The sequence below is a fragment of the Ipomoea nil genome, unplaced genomic scaffold (assembly GCF_001879475.1).
Source record: "Ipomoea nil cultivar Tokyo-kokei standard unplaced genomic scaffold, Asagao_1.1 scaffold1286, whole genome shotgun sequence".
Lineage (NCBI taxonomy): Eukaryota > Viridiplantae > Streptophyta > Magnoliopsida > Solanales > Convolvulaceae > Ipomoea > Ipomoea nil.
Genome location: NW_017617714.1, coordinates 160,001 through 174,380, shown reverse-complemented (window position 1 = coordinate 174,380; position 14,380 = coordinate 160,001). Strand labels below are relative to the sequence as shown.

General features: G+C 36.5%; 1 protein-coding gene across 1 annotated transcript; it reads right to left on the bottom strand.

Annotated features, from left to right (window-relative positions):
• Window positions 1–10,329: 10,329 nt before the first annotated feature.
• LOC109184708 (dof zinc finger protein MNB1A-like) lies at window positions 10,330–11,810 on the bottom strand. The gene is made up of 3 exons (XM_019334746.1): window positions 11,779–11,810; window positions 10,771–11,293; window positions 10,330–10,443 (listed from the first exon to the last, which is right to left on the bottom strand). Exons 1-3 carry the CDS (start codon window positions 11,808–11,810, stop codon window positions 10,330–10,332), a joined length of 669 nt encoding a protein of 222 aa, XP_019190291.1.
• Between the last annotated feature and the right edge of the window lie 2,570 nt (window positions 11,811–14,380).

The window sequence follows — 14,380 nt, the reverse complement described above, 5'->3', positions numbered from 1 at the left end:
TTTCTGGGCTTGACCCGACTGAGTGTTATGTTAGGTCTTGCCCTTTTTACCTGGTTTTCTTTTATTGGTGCTTGAATTTCCTTGAGATGCAAAGTGGATGGAGTGATCTCTTAACTTCTTTAATCTCGTTTCCTCTTGAGCCAGCAAATGTTTGGTTTCTTTAAAACTCCATTTTTCTTTAAGAGTATTGTAGTTCACATGGAACTGTCCAAACTCTGCTGGTGGAAGTGAGTTAATGACTAGATGAACTAGCCATGATTCAGACAACTCCATCCCCATCCCCTTTAATTTTGCTGCAATATTGGCCATTTGATCGTAGTGATCATGGATTGGCATAGACCAATCAAACTTCTTAGAAGTCAGTTCCGTCATCAGGTTCCCTGCAATTGACTTATCTGCAATTTCAGACATAGATAACTCTTTCACTGTTTCTAGAAATTCAGATGCAATATCCACTTTTGGCATCATTGGCTTCATATTTTCTACCATGGTAATCTTCATGAGGTTTAAACACATTTTATTGGACCTCGTCCATTCTTCATGATATTCCTTCTCTTCTTGCGAGCTTTTGTCTGTGAGGGCTGCAGGTTCCTTTGTGTTTAAGAAAATGTCTAGTCTGGTTAAGCCCAAGTAGAATTGGACTTGTTCAGACCAGTCTTGATAATTGAGACCATTGAACCTCACAACAGCATTCATTGAAGCCGAGAATTGAGCAAAAGCTGAAATTTCATATTTACACTTTAATGCTTTTATGCTAAGCGTATAACCAATTCAGACTTTACATAACTTTTAATAGATACCAACAATACATAAAACAATAATAATGATAATCAAGTACTAGTCAAATAACCAAGTCATCTTTGGATAAACAAAGCTATTTGACAAAACACTAAAATCATATTCTTTAAGTATTATAAATTATTTGTAGTGATTCACCTTTGGGCAATCTCATAGCAATATAATTTATAATTATTGTAATTGTCATCTAAGGCATCTCAATGATTTGGGCAACATAAATTCTATTTTTAATCATCATCTATCTCCATCTAGCTAGATCACTTTGGTGATTAACAAGCTAAAAAAAAATAGACATCCTTAATGAGTGAAATAGATTTTTTTTGCCATACACAACATTTATTTAGTCCAAATATTATATAACATGGTCACTTTGGTGACTCTCAGAATCCTTAATAGACTAAAAACAATTTAAGTAGGAAAAATTTAATTTATTTTAATCTAATTGTTCCTTAGCCAGACCACTTTGGTGACTAACAAGCTCCTCATAACAATAGACAAAATAACAACAATGATAATTTGAGAACCATAAAAAACCACGAATCACCAAACCAATAATTTATTTTAATCTAATTGTTCCTTAGCCAGGCCACTTTGGTGACTAACAAGCTCCTCACAACAATAGACAAAATAACAACAATGAATAATAATAACAATAATAATTTGAGAGCCATACAAATTCACGAATCACCAAACCATAATAATTCATGAATCCAACAAATCTTTTCTTCTCAAACTATCACCCATAATGTATTATTATTATTATTATTATTATTATTATTATTATTATTATTATTATTATTATTATTATTATTATTATAATATATATATATATATATATATATATATATATATATATATATATATATATATTTATTTATTTATTAAATGGCCTAGCGCTCTAGCCAATTTGGCTAGAGCCCTTCACGGCCCAAAACCAAACGAAAGGGTCTCCAGCCTTGCACTGGAGAAGCAGCAGCGTTTCGCTGCTTTCTTTCTCCAGCCTCTCCAGCCGCAAGGCTGGAGAAAAAGTGGCTACCGACGGCACCAACCGTTTAGCTGACGACGGAATAATTTAGACACTGTTAATTTTTAATTGTCAAAATCATCTTTAATCCGTCGAATCAATTCAAAACTTTTATATATATATATATATATATATATATATATATATATATATATATATATATATATATATATACACGACCATAATATGTATATATATAATAACAATACAAAATTAACGCATATATACATATACACAAATTGAAATTAACGTATATATATACACAAATTTCAAAACAAAATTGTTAAATCATTATACCTAACCTTGCTCTTGATACCACATGTAAACTATAACAATAGGCATGGAATGATTTAACCAATACTTTAATCGGAAGCGTTAAAGTACTAACCTGATTCCATGAGAGAATGATGAAGCTTTCAACCCTTTCTTCTTCACAACTTCTTTATGCAAGTTTGTAGAGTGTTTTTTTCAGAATACTTTTCCCTCTGGTCTTTCACGTTAGTTTTCACAGTGATAGGATAGGAAAATGCTTATGCCCTTTTATATTGCCTTCTTTACATAACTTACATTCCAATATTGATTATTGGAATTATGGCAATAATGACCATAAACCAAATATTAAGTAGGCTTAAGTAGCCCTATTGAAAGCCAAAGATAGGGGAGTAATAACCCCTTGATCCGTTACATATTTTATTCCCATTACCTATCACAACGGGATTTTAATTGTCCAGACCACTTTAATACATGGACCACAATGACATTAGAATAAAATATTCTAACAAAATGTACGTAGCAGTTTTAAGAGTAAGTAAAAATTTTGATATGTGGAGATAATGTACAATATGAGTAAGTAAAAATTTTGATATGTGAAGATAATGTACCATGTCTAAGTACGACTACAAATGTCGTGTACAAAGGACTTTTTAGTAATCTGTAATACAATTATAAAATTTAATCATTATTTAATAATTATCTAAAGCTATTCTTTTATTTTTATTTTTCTACGGTTAACCACCTTTTATCGATTATATTTGTCCGTGCATCGCACGAGTGCAATTACTAGTAATAATAATAATAGAAGTGCCTGGAAAGATTTCCCAAAAACATAAGGGCATGTATGTAATATCAATCATTTGGATAAAAATGTCATTTATATTTTTCTTTCATATGGTAATATGTTAATTTCAGCTTGAGTTTTTTTCCTCTTTTTCTTTTTGTAAAAATAAAAATAATGTATAAAAAACTTTTTTGTTTTGAATGCTACTGACTCTCTATTCATCTATACTTTCTCAGCACAAAGAGTCAACACCGTCTCCACTGAGGCTCAATCTCATGACCTCCCATATGGAAGAGTCACTACATGCCATCTGAGCATAAGGTATTTTGTATTATTTTTAGTTTGATAGTATATGAAAAAATATAAATACAAAAATAATAAAATCGTTAAAAAAATCAAACGTGATAAAAATAAACTATAGTTAACTCGGAAAATTGGACGACAAGACAAATTGTGATACAAATTTCATAGTCATGCACTTAATTAGAAAATGTTAATAGTCAAGGACCAAATGTGGTTCATGTATAATAGTCAAGGGACCAAGAGTGAAATTTTTCTAAATATTATGTACATAGTATGAGATGGATGAGAAATGAATGAATTGTATTGAATGATGTTGATTACAAGACAGGGGAATATATACAAGATGAATCATAGGGAGACTAGAATAGGGAGTCATACTATGACTCAAATACAAGAATCCTAATACTAGTCATAATACTCCCCCTCAAGCACATGCTATATTTGTAACTTATAGCTTGTCTCTGAGAAATGAAAATCTGGGACCAGGCAAGGCTTTCGTGAATATGTCTGCAAGTTGATCTTTCGTTGAGTGATAGGGACGGGTTTCAACGTGGGAATGAGGGTGGACAAAGGTTTGCATTCTGCCATTTCAGTACGTTTTAAAATATCATGCATGTATCTCCGTTGAGAAAGTAAAATTTCGTCACTACATTTAACTGCTTCAATCCCAAGAAAAAAACCTGGTTCACCAAGATCCCATGAAATCAAAAGTCAAGAATTAATTCTTGATTTTGCTATAACCAACAACCAAGAAGCAACGGGTGAAGTATGAACTCTGGATCTTGATCAATGATTCTAAAACCTGGGTCACCTATTGTGCTTTTCCTAATGTAGTTGTGCAATGTGAAACATGAGCAAATTATTCTATTTTGACCCATTAATGAATATATCGGCATTTTTTGTAATATCTTCCATCGAGTCTTAAGAACATCAAAATCTCTCTCAATGGAACTTCTTAAAAAAGAATGAGCTTTATTAAATATTCTCGAGATCCTCTTAGATTTGCACCACGAAACTCTGACGAATAATATCTTGTCTTAGAATAAGGCGTCAAATAATGTGAAACTAGCCATTCCTTTATCAACAGATTGGCTTTCATCTTTGTTATTATCATTTTGTCCTCCAACAAATTTTTTTCCTGATTGGGTGCCATCTAAATAATAATACATTGTAACATAAGCAAAAGAGAAGCACAGTACCAACATTACCACTCCAAATTGCAGTTTATAACAATGCTGTACAAACATATAATAGAACCACATAAATTGCCTTTTTGTATTCTATTCCATGGTTAGTTTTGACCCACTCACATTTTCACCTATATAACTTGACTTAACAGAATTTGGGAAGGGAAGTAAATTGCATGATATTTGAGAGCAAGCAAAAATTGGAATTTAGAATATTAACAAAACTAGTCATTCATGATTCATGAAGAAAAACAAACAAATTCTAAACTGGTATTTATCAGCATTAGGACTTTAGCTAAAATTTGGACAATTATCAGTTCTTATGTTCTCTTTCATGTGTGATTAAGTCAAGTATTGTATCACAGCAGTAACAAGTGTAGTTAACATCTTAGAACCAACAAGAAACGTCAAACACTTTGTGCTCAGGTGGCATGTAGTGACCTTTCTCATGTGGGAGGTAGGTCGAGGTTGAGAAAATATGTTTGAACAACTAGAAACACTAACTGTATAGCCTGGGGAGAAAAGGAGAGGCTGAAAATTAAAGTTCTATCAACAAGAAACACTAACTCTATAGCCAAGGGAGAAAAAGAGAGGCTGAAAATTAAAGTTAGAAATTATTACGAAATCAGCCAAGGGAGATAAAGAGAGGCAAACGTACAATAGCATCAAATTAGTCTAAAGTTGAAAAAATAAAGTTCAAAACATACAATAGCAACAAATTAATTAGAAATTATTACAAAATCAGCCAAATTAGTCTAAAGTTGAAAAAATATAACCACTCAACAGGCATAATAGAAATTATTAAGAAATCAGAATAAAGTTCCAAACGTACAATAGCATCAAATTAGTCTTATTACAAAATCAGAATAAAGTTCCAAACTGAAAATTAAAGTTCCAAACGTACAATAGCATCAAATTAGTCTTATTACGAAATCGGAATAAAGTTCCAAACTGAAAATTAAAGTTCCAAACGTACAATAGCATCAAATTAGTCTAAAGAAAAAATAAAGTTTCAAACGTACAATAGCATCAAATTAGTTAGAAATTATTATGAAATCAGCCAAATTAGTCTAAAGTTGAAAAAATATAACCACTCAAAAGGCATAATAGAAATTATTACGAAATCAGCCAAGAGAGAAAAAGAGACACTCAAAAGGCATACTAGAAATTATATATTACAAAAATTAAAGTTCCAAACGTATTGTAATGTACAATAGCATATTAGTTAGGGATAACGTACGTACAATAACATATTAGCTAGGGATACGATACAAGTTCCAAACGTACAATAGCATATTAGATAGGGATACAAGAGAGCGTTGTATTCAGAATATGAATTAGTCTAAAGTTGAAAAAATATAACCACTCAAAAGGCATAATAGAAATTATTAAGAACCAAAGTGAATATATAGCTTTCTAAACAGTAAACAACATATAACCACTCAAAAGGCATAATAGAAATTATTAGGAACCAAAGTGAATATAGCTTTCTAAACAGTAAACAACAACTCAATAACACAATAGCAAAACGAGAGACGAAAATGAGCAGTGGAAATCATTCATTTGCAGATTCATGCGTTGAAGTAGTAATTTGAGATAAGTATCTGAGCTCTTTAATCACTTATTAGGAATTTGAGATAACATATTTGCTGTTCCCTTGTGCTGGATTTTAACAAGAGGCCATAGCACACGTGACATGGATGAAAGCAGCACACATGTTAATGAAAATATCTAGAGGGCTAGTTTTGTATTTTCTCCCTGTGTTTGTTATTTTGGTTATGAACCGCCATACCTTGTATATAACTAGCGTGTAAATTCCTTACCAGAGACTTCTTGAGAATAATACCAGAAACCTTTTCTTTCTTCCTTCTTCACTGATGTAACCGCTTCTGCGTTATGGTATCAGAGCGATCGTACGCCGCCGCCGTCACAGGCACCGGCGAACCCAGTCAAACAGCACAACCTCAGATTCCGGCCAATCAGACACCTCCTACAGTGGCTCCGCAGAGGAGCTCACCGTCTCGAGCTTACAGACGCCTCAATGCAGAGGAATTGGATAATCCCCTCTCCCTTGGCGTGAATGACAACCCTAGCTCTGTTCTAGTCAATCCGCCACTAGCCGGTAGCTCGAATTATGGAACATGGAGTGTTTCCATGCGAATAGCTCTTGAAGTAAAGAACAAATGGGGCTTTATCGACGGAAGCATCGCACAGCCGAACAGAGATCAAGCTCAATATGCTCTCTGGAGACGTTGCAACCTGTTGATATGCTCCTGGCTTTTTCAGTCTGTTCATCACTCAATATCTCACAGTGTGATGCATCTAGACAAGGCCAGAGACGTCTGGGAGGACCTGAGGAGGAAATTTGCGCAGCGTGATGCTCAGCGAATTTCTGTGATTCAGAATGAAGTAACCGGGGACCTGGGGATAACTCAAGAACAGTCACACAAAATAATTTCTATCTTGCAACCTCAAACTAGTCAGACATCTGGTGCAGGAACTAGTGCTGCAGTTTCATTGGTCCCTAGCTTCAATCCCCAATCTGATGAAACAGACAAGCAATCTGCAAATCTCATTAATTCTCTATCTTTATGTCAATCTTCTTGGATTCTTGATTCAGGTGCAACAAACCACATTGTTTGTTCTTTGGACCTTCTTATTGATCATCACAAGGCTAATGGAATTAAGGTTAATCTCCCCACTGGCCAGACAGTTGAAGTCAAACATATAGGGAATGTGAAGCTGAATGATAATCTTTGGTTGAAAGAAGCTTTGCACATCCCCTCGTTCAAGTTTAACATCATTTCGGTCAGTAAACTCATACAAGATACAAACTGCAAACTGACTTTTACATCTGGACAATGTCTAATTCAGGAGACTCATGGGGTGACAGCTGGTATAGCTAAAGAAGATAGAGGATTGTATTTCCTAATGCAAGCACCTATGCTGCCCAACAGACAGTTTGTGTTGCAGTGCAGTGGAAGTGAGCTTTGGCACAAGAGATTGGGTCATTTTCCAATTAGCAAGCTACATTTGTTGAAAAACATTGCAGTTTCTGTTAATAAAACTGTTGCTTGTGATGTGTGTCACTTAGCCAAACACAAACGATCTCCATTCCCAAATAGTACCACTGTTTCGAAAGCATACTTTGATCTTATACATGTTGATATATGGGGACCCTTTCCAGTGCAATCTCTACAGGGAGAACGATATTTCTTAACTATAGTTGACGATTTCTCTAGATATACTTGGATCCATCTAATGAAGAACAAATCCGAGGCAAGGCAGCTTATTAAGAATTTCCATGCCTTTGTTCACACTCAGTTTGGAGTCTTGATTAAAACCATGCGGAGTGACAATGGATCGGAGTTCCATTTGGCAGATTTTTTTTTTTCAGAAAAAGGAATGGTTCATCAACGGACTTGTGTATATACACCACAACAAAATGCTATAGCTGAACGTAAGCACCAACATGTTCTTAATGTTGCGAGGTCTTTGCAGTTTCAGGCCAATCTGCCTTTGAGCTTTTGGGGACATTGCATTATGCATGCTACATTCCTAATCAACAGGCTGCCTTCTTCCGTTATTGATGGATTGAGTCCTTATCAGAAATTATATGGAAAGATCCCAGATCTCAGTAACATCAAGATCTTTGGTTGTCTCTGCTATGCCTCCACATTGCCTCATGCAAGACACAAAATGGCCCCTAGAGGAAGGAAATGCATTTTTATTGGGATTCCTGCTGATGTTAAAGGATACATCTTATATGACATTGAAGAACAAAACACTTTCATATCACGAGATGTGGTGTTCTATGAAGATGAGTATCCAATGGCTAAAGAGAAGAGCTCTATGCAGAGTCTTGAGTTGATGCCTAAGCCTTCCCTACCTGTCATTCCTATCGATACTTCATTTGATTTTGGAGCTCCTGAGTCACACTGTACACCCAAACAGGCTGCTGAGACCTTGGGAGATGTTGATACCCAGCAGTTCAATGATTCTGAATCCGGTAGTCCACACAGTATGCTACAACCTGAGCCACATAATCAATCTGGTGAATCTGTTAACCAAGAGCCTTCCAGTGAAGTCCAGCCTGCCATTTTGCCTTCTGTCCAGCCCAGGCGTTCTGAAAGAAATCGTCATGCTCCTCCTAGACTTGAGGACTACTACTGTGACACAATGGTGGCCAATAGATCCTCACCCCACATTCTATCTAAGGTGATTTCATATAGTAAGCTTACCTCTCCACACAAAGCTTTCTCTATGGCAGTCACCTCTGTTGATGAACCACATTCATACAACCAAGCTATAAAATCCCACCATTGGAAAGAGGCCATGGCAGCAGAAATCAAGGCCCTTCAGGAGAATAATACTTGGCTATTGACAGAGCTTCCCCCAGGCAAAACTCCCATCGGTTGCAAGTGGGTTTACAAAGTGAAATTGAAAGCCGATGGCTCGGTGGAAAGATACAAGGCAAGATTAGTTGCCAAAGGGTATACACAGCAGCTTGGGGTGGACTATATCGAGACTTTCTCTCCCGTAGCAAGGCTCACCACCATTCGAACTTTCTTGGCTCTAGCAGCAGCACGGACATGGCATATTCATCAGCTAGACATAAATAATGCCTTTCTCCATGGCGATTTGAGTGAAGAAGTATATATGCTATTACCACCTGGATTTGAAGGGGAGAAACCAAATCAAGTTTGTAAGCTCTTGAGATCTCTATATGGCCTCAAACAAGCTAGCCGGCAGTGGAATGCGAAGCTTAGCAGTGCACTTATTGGAATGCAATTTCATCAATCCAGAGCTGATCCTTCCCTATTCACAAAGGGAACTGGTAAGGATTTCGTTGCTCTTCTCGTATATGTGGACGACATTTTGGTCACCAGCCCCAACATGTGTTTGATCCAAGAGCTCAAATCTTTTCTGGATAAGACATTCAAGATAAAAGACTTGGGCAGTCTAGGCTATTTTCTGGGAATCGAAGCTCACAGAACCAAAGAAGGACTCAATCTATGTCAACGCAAATATGCGTTAGAAATCTTGAATGAAACTGGATTCATCAGTTGTAAGCCCACAAGCACACCCATGGTTCCAGGCCATACATTGAATAAGACTGATGGCACTCCCCTAACTGATGCAAGTAGCTACAGGCGACTAATTGGCAGATTGCTCTATCTAACAGCAACACGGCCAGACATAGCTTACTCGGTGCAACAATTAAGTCAATTTGTGGACTCCCCAACAGATGTGCACCTGACTGCCGCACACCGCGTCCTGAGATATATTAAAGGAGCTCCTGGCCAAGGGATTTTCTATCCACAGAGCAACAGCTTGCACTTGAATATCTTCTCTGATTCGGACTGGGCAGCGTGCACAGAGACAAGAAGGTCGATTACCGGTTTTTGTATTTTCCTTGGCACATCTCTCATATCATGGAGGTCGAAAAAGCAAGTAACCGTCTCCCGTTCATCCTCGGAAGCAGAGTACAGGGCCCTTGCTGCCACTGTCTGCGAAGCTCAATGGCTTGTGATGTTGTTAAAAGATATGCAGCTCACATTAGACAAACCGGCAACCGTCTTCTGTGATAGCAAGTCGGCCATTGCTATTGCCGAAAATCATGTCTTCCACGAACGTACGAAGCATATAGACATTGATTGTCACGTCGTTCGCGAAAGAGTTGCTCAAGGGGTAATCAAGTTGATGGTAGTGTCCTCATCGGCTCAAATAGCTGATGGCTTTACGAAGGCCCTTCCCATCTCCATGTTCCAATCCTTCACTTCTAAGCTGGGTATTCAAAATCTTCATCCTCCAGCTTACGGGGGGGTAACAAGAGGCCATAGCACACGTGACATGGATGAAAGCAGCGCACATGTTAATGAAAATATCTAGAGGGCTAGTTTTGTATTTTCTCCATGTGTTTGTTATTTTGGTTATGAACCGCCATACCTTGTATATAACTAGCGTGTAAATTCCTTACCAGAGACTTCTTGAGAATAATACCAGAAACCTTTTCTTTCTTCCTTCTTCACTGATGTAACCGCTTCTGCGTTAGATTTGGCTATTAAGAGATCCTGGAGATGTCTAAATCAAGTAATGCTAGAAGAAGAAGAGCAAGATAATGCATGAACCCCTATTATATTGGAGGGAAAAAGACTAGAATGTGTAGAAATGGTTGAGAATTAGCCAAAATGTGTGATGACTTTTTTTTTTTGACAGAAATATGCAAAACTCTATTGCGAGTTGCGTTTTTGAAGGTATTTAATCCGTATTTTTTTTTCGTTAAATACGTAACGTATTGAATACGAAAAGCGCATCTCCCAGTTGCGTTTTCACAATACGTATGGAATACGTTAAAACGCAATTGGGAGATGCGTTTTACGTATTATACTTTTAAATACGTAAAACGAGGATTGGGTGTTGAACGAAGGAATGGAGCAAGAAATCGGATCGAAGTAAGTGGAGAACGAAAAGGGTAAGAGTTTCGCGGTGGTGTCTTGATCGTCGTGTAAAACCATCGGCGTCGACGGGCCAATGTTGAACGCCGCCGTGGCGGCGGCGTTGTTGCCAATTACTGGGTCGGCGGGGAAGAAGATAGTGGGCGTGTTGTTGTTTTTCTGTTCGCCAGGTTTTTGATCAGCCGTGGCGGCGGGAGCTGACGTAACGGCGGCGGCGGCGGTAGGGTTGGGCGGCGTCTTGAGGCGCTTGTTTTTCCGGCTGCCGCCGACGGGGACGTTACGCAAGGTGCCCCCTTCCGTCCAGTGGCGCTTGCAGCCTTTGCAGAAATGTCGAGGCTGGGACTTGTTATAGTTGTTGTAGTAACAGAACTTGGTATTCGCCGAAGCACACCTCGGACACTTCAAAGGCTGCACCGCCTTTTGCGGCGGCTGTACGGCCGCCGGGAGATCCAACCTCGTACTCCCGCTGTCGGGGGATTATCCCACTCAATAATCCCAGGTTGATGATCCCCGCCGGAAACCTGCTTAGTACTCAACCCCATACCAAGCTATTTCAATTCTGATCTTCAATTCGATCAATTCTCGCCGGCCTTCAAATTCGCCGGAAACGGCCAGTACAAAAAAATGACAAAAACGCAACTTCGTTTTGCGTTTTACGTATAATACGTAAAACGCAAACGCAAGTTGCGTTTTGGGGGATACAGTATGCGCTGTAAAATGCAAGAGCGTATTACGTTTTACGTATCGTATTCGTAAAACGCAACTGCCTCTTACGTTTTACAGAAATACATGAAAAATACTAAATACTCCAAAAACACAACTTCGAAAGAAGTTTTGCATATTGTTGTCAAAAAAAAATACGACACATTTTGGGAATTTCGCCTTGTTAACCGCACATTCTAGTCTTTTCCCCTTATATTGGATGCATGCAGCTGAACACCCAACACCCACCTCTTCTTCCTCTGCAATTCCCCGTCACCCATCCCTTTACTCACAGTAGAAAAAACAACAACAGATCAAATTTGCTTAAACTCCACACTCGCATCTATGATCTATCTATATTTATACATATATACATACACACATACATACATTCTATCCTACCTGCAATGGCGACGGCGGAAATGGAGGGCAACTCAATGATCCGATGCGTCGGCTGCTAGCTCATACATATCGTTGCTCTACCGCGCCGCCAGCTTCTCCGCTCGTATAGATATGCTTCACTCTATCCGCCATTAAGCTTACCCCCAAACCCCACAGTATCCCAATCCTAGGATTATATGTGAAAAATGGTTCAAAAAAGCAAAGGAACAAACTGGGAATGGGTTAACTGAAAACGGATCTACATTGATAAATACGAAGAAGAAGAAGAAGAAGAAGAAGAAGGTTGATGGCGACGGCAACGGTGGATTTAGTGGCAACAACAACGGCTGATGGCGACTGCACTAGTGGCTTGGAGGAGAAGAAGAAAGAAAATTCTGGAAGTGAAAACTAGGGGTTACTGGTCATTAGCATAATAGCATATATATTTAAATTTTTGTAATAGAGAAAACGTCTGTTCTTTTAAAGAACTGACGTTATATCATCCGTATAATTTTTTTTTAATATATTTTGTTTTTTTAACATAGGATGTCTATTCTTCAATGAACTCATGTCGTATGTCATATTAAATTATTTTTTAAAAAATGTTTAGAACATACAACGTCGGTTAACATTAAACCGATGTCGTATGTCCCTACGCTAGTTTTTATTACTCCGTATTTATTTATGATTTTTAACATACGACGTCGGTTCATTTTTACGAACCGACGTCGTATGTCATATTAAAATATTTTTCATTTACAAACCGACGTCGTATGTCATATGAAATTATTTTTTAAAAAAAAATTAGAACATACGACATCGGTTCATCTACGAACCGGTGTTATATGTCACATTAAAGTATTTTTAAATAAAAATTACATATGACGTCAATTTTTGTCAAAAACCGACGTCGTAAATAATATAAATTATTTTTACTTTATTTTATTGACATATTACGTCAGTTAGTAAAAAACTGACATTGATGGGGTGATGTAGTATCACTTTTTTGTAGTAGTGGCGTGTGTGATAGAACAATGAACATTCTAGGGTAAGATAATGTATTTTATGTGTTAAAATAATGAACTTTTTAGAGTAAGATAATGTATTTTATGAGTTAGAATAATGTACTTTATGTGTTAGAATGATGTATTTTATGAGTTAGAATAATATATATGTACTTTATGTGTTAGAATAATGAAATTTCTGGATAAGATAATGTATTTTATGAGTTAGAATAATATACTTTGTATTTGAATAATGTATTTTATGAGTTAAAATAATATACGTTATGTAGTCCACACAGCTGGACTACGGTCCATGCACTAATGATTGTGGAAGCTCGGGAGCCTAATTGTTAATCACATGTAATGCCTATGGTTATTGTAACAATCTTTTATTTAATTATTGTATGAACTCTATTAAATTTATAGTAGACTCAGCTAAACTAATTTATAATTTTTGAAATACTCTCATCTATTTAAGGTGAAAATATGCTTACACGTAAAAAAAAAAAGTTATGACTGTTTTGATCTATCTATTTGGATAGATCAACCATTGAAGATTGCAAAAAAATAAAGGTGAAAGGGGGTACGATTAGGGTTAGGGTTGCATTAAAATTTTTTTTAAAAAAAAGGTTAGGGTTAGTTTTATATATATAGTAACCCTAAAAGTTTTCAATAATTATAAAATTAACTCTGTATATTTTTTTACTAAAATTAGTTATCACTTTTTATAGTAAGACATGTTATATATATATATATATATATATATATATATATAGGAGGCCATTCAGGTGCGAACTGCCCGCCCATGAGAGAAATGAGAATTATTCAGCGACGTCCATGTGTCAAGATCTAAGAGATGAGAAAACACTGATTTTTTTTTAAAAAAAATGAGCTGGCATTTTCGTAAATAATTAAATATCAAAGTGCAAGTAAAATGTATTACAAGTGAAAGTAGCAGTTTCATATAGTGGACCTCATTGCATGTAAAATGTATTACAAGTGCATGTAAAATGTATTATAGGTGCAAGTAAAATTTACACTAAGCATCAAAACTAAGTGCACCTAACGTTATAACTAAGTGCACCTAGGTGCATGAGTGTTAACAAGGTAAAATTACATGCACTTGTAAGTGATTTTACCTACACTTTTTACTTGCAAATGTGCACCAGTTACTTGCACTTATAACACATTTACATGCATCTAAGTTCGAGTTATTTATAAAAATGCCACCACGTCGATTTTTTTTTTTTAAATTACATCTGATTCGTTGATCTGGACACGTGCACAACGCTAAATGGTTCTTATTTCTTTCCTGGATGGCTGTTTGCATGAGAGTGTGCCATATATATATATATATATATATATATATATATATATATATATATATATATATATATATATATATAGTGAAAGGTTCCCGTGCGGTTGAATGCTTCCTGTGCGGATGTGCGGTGGATTAATGTGCG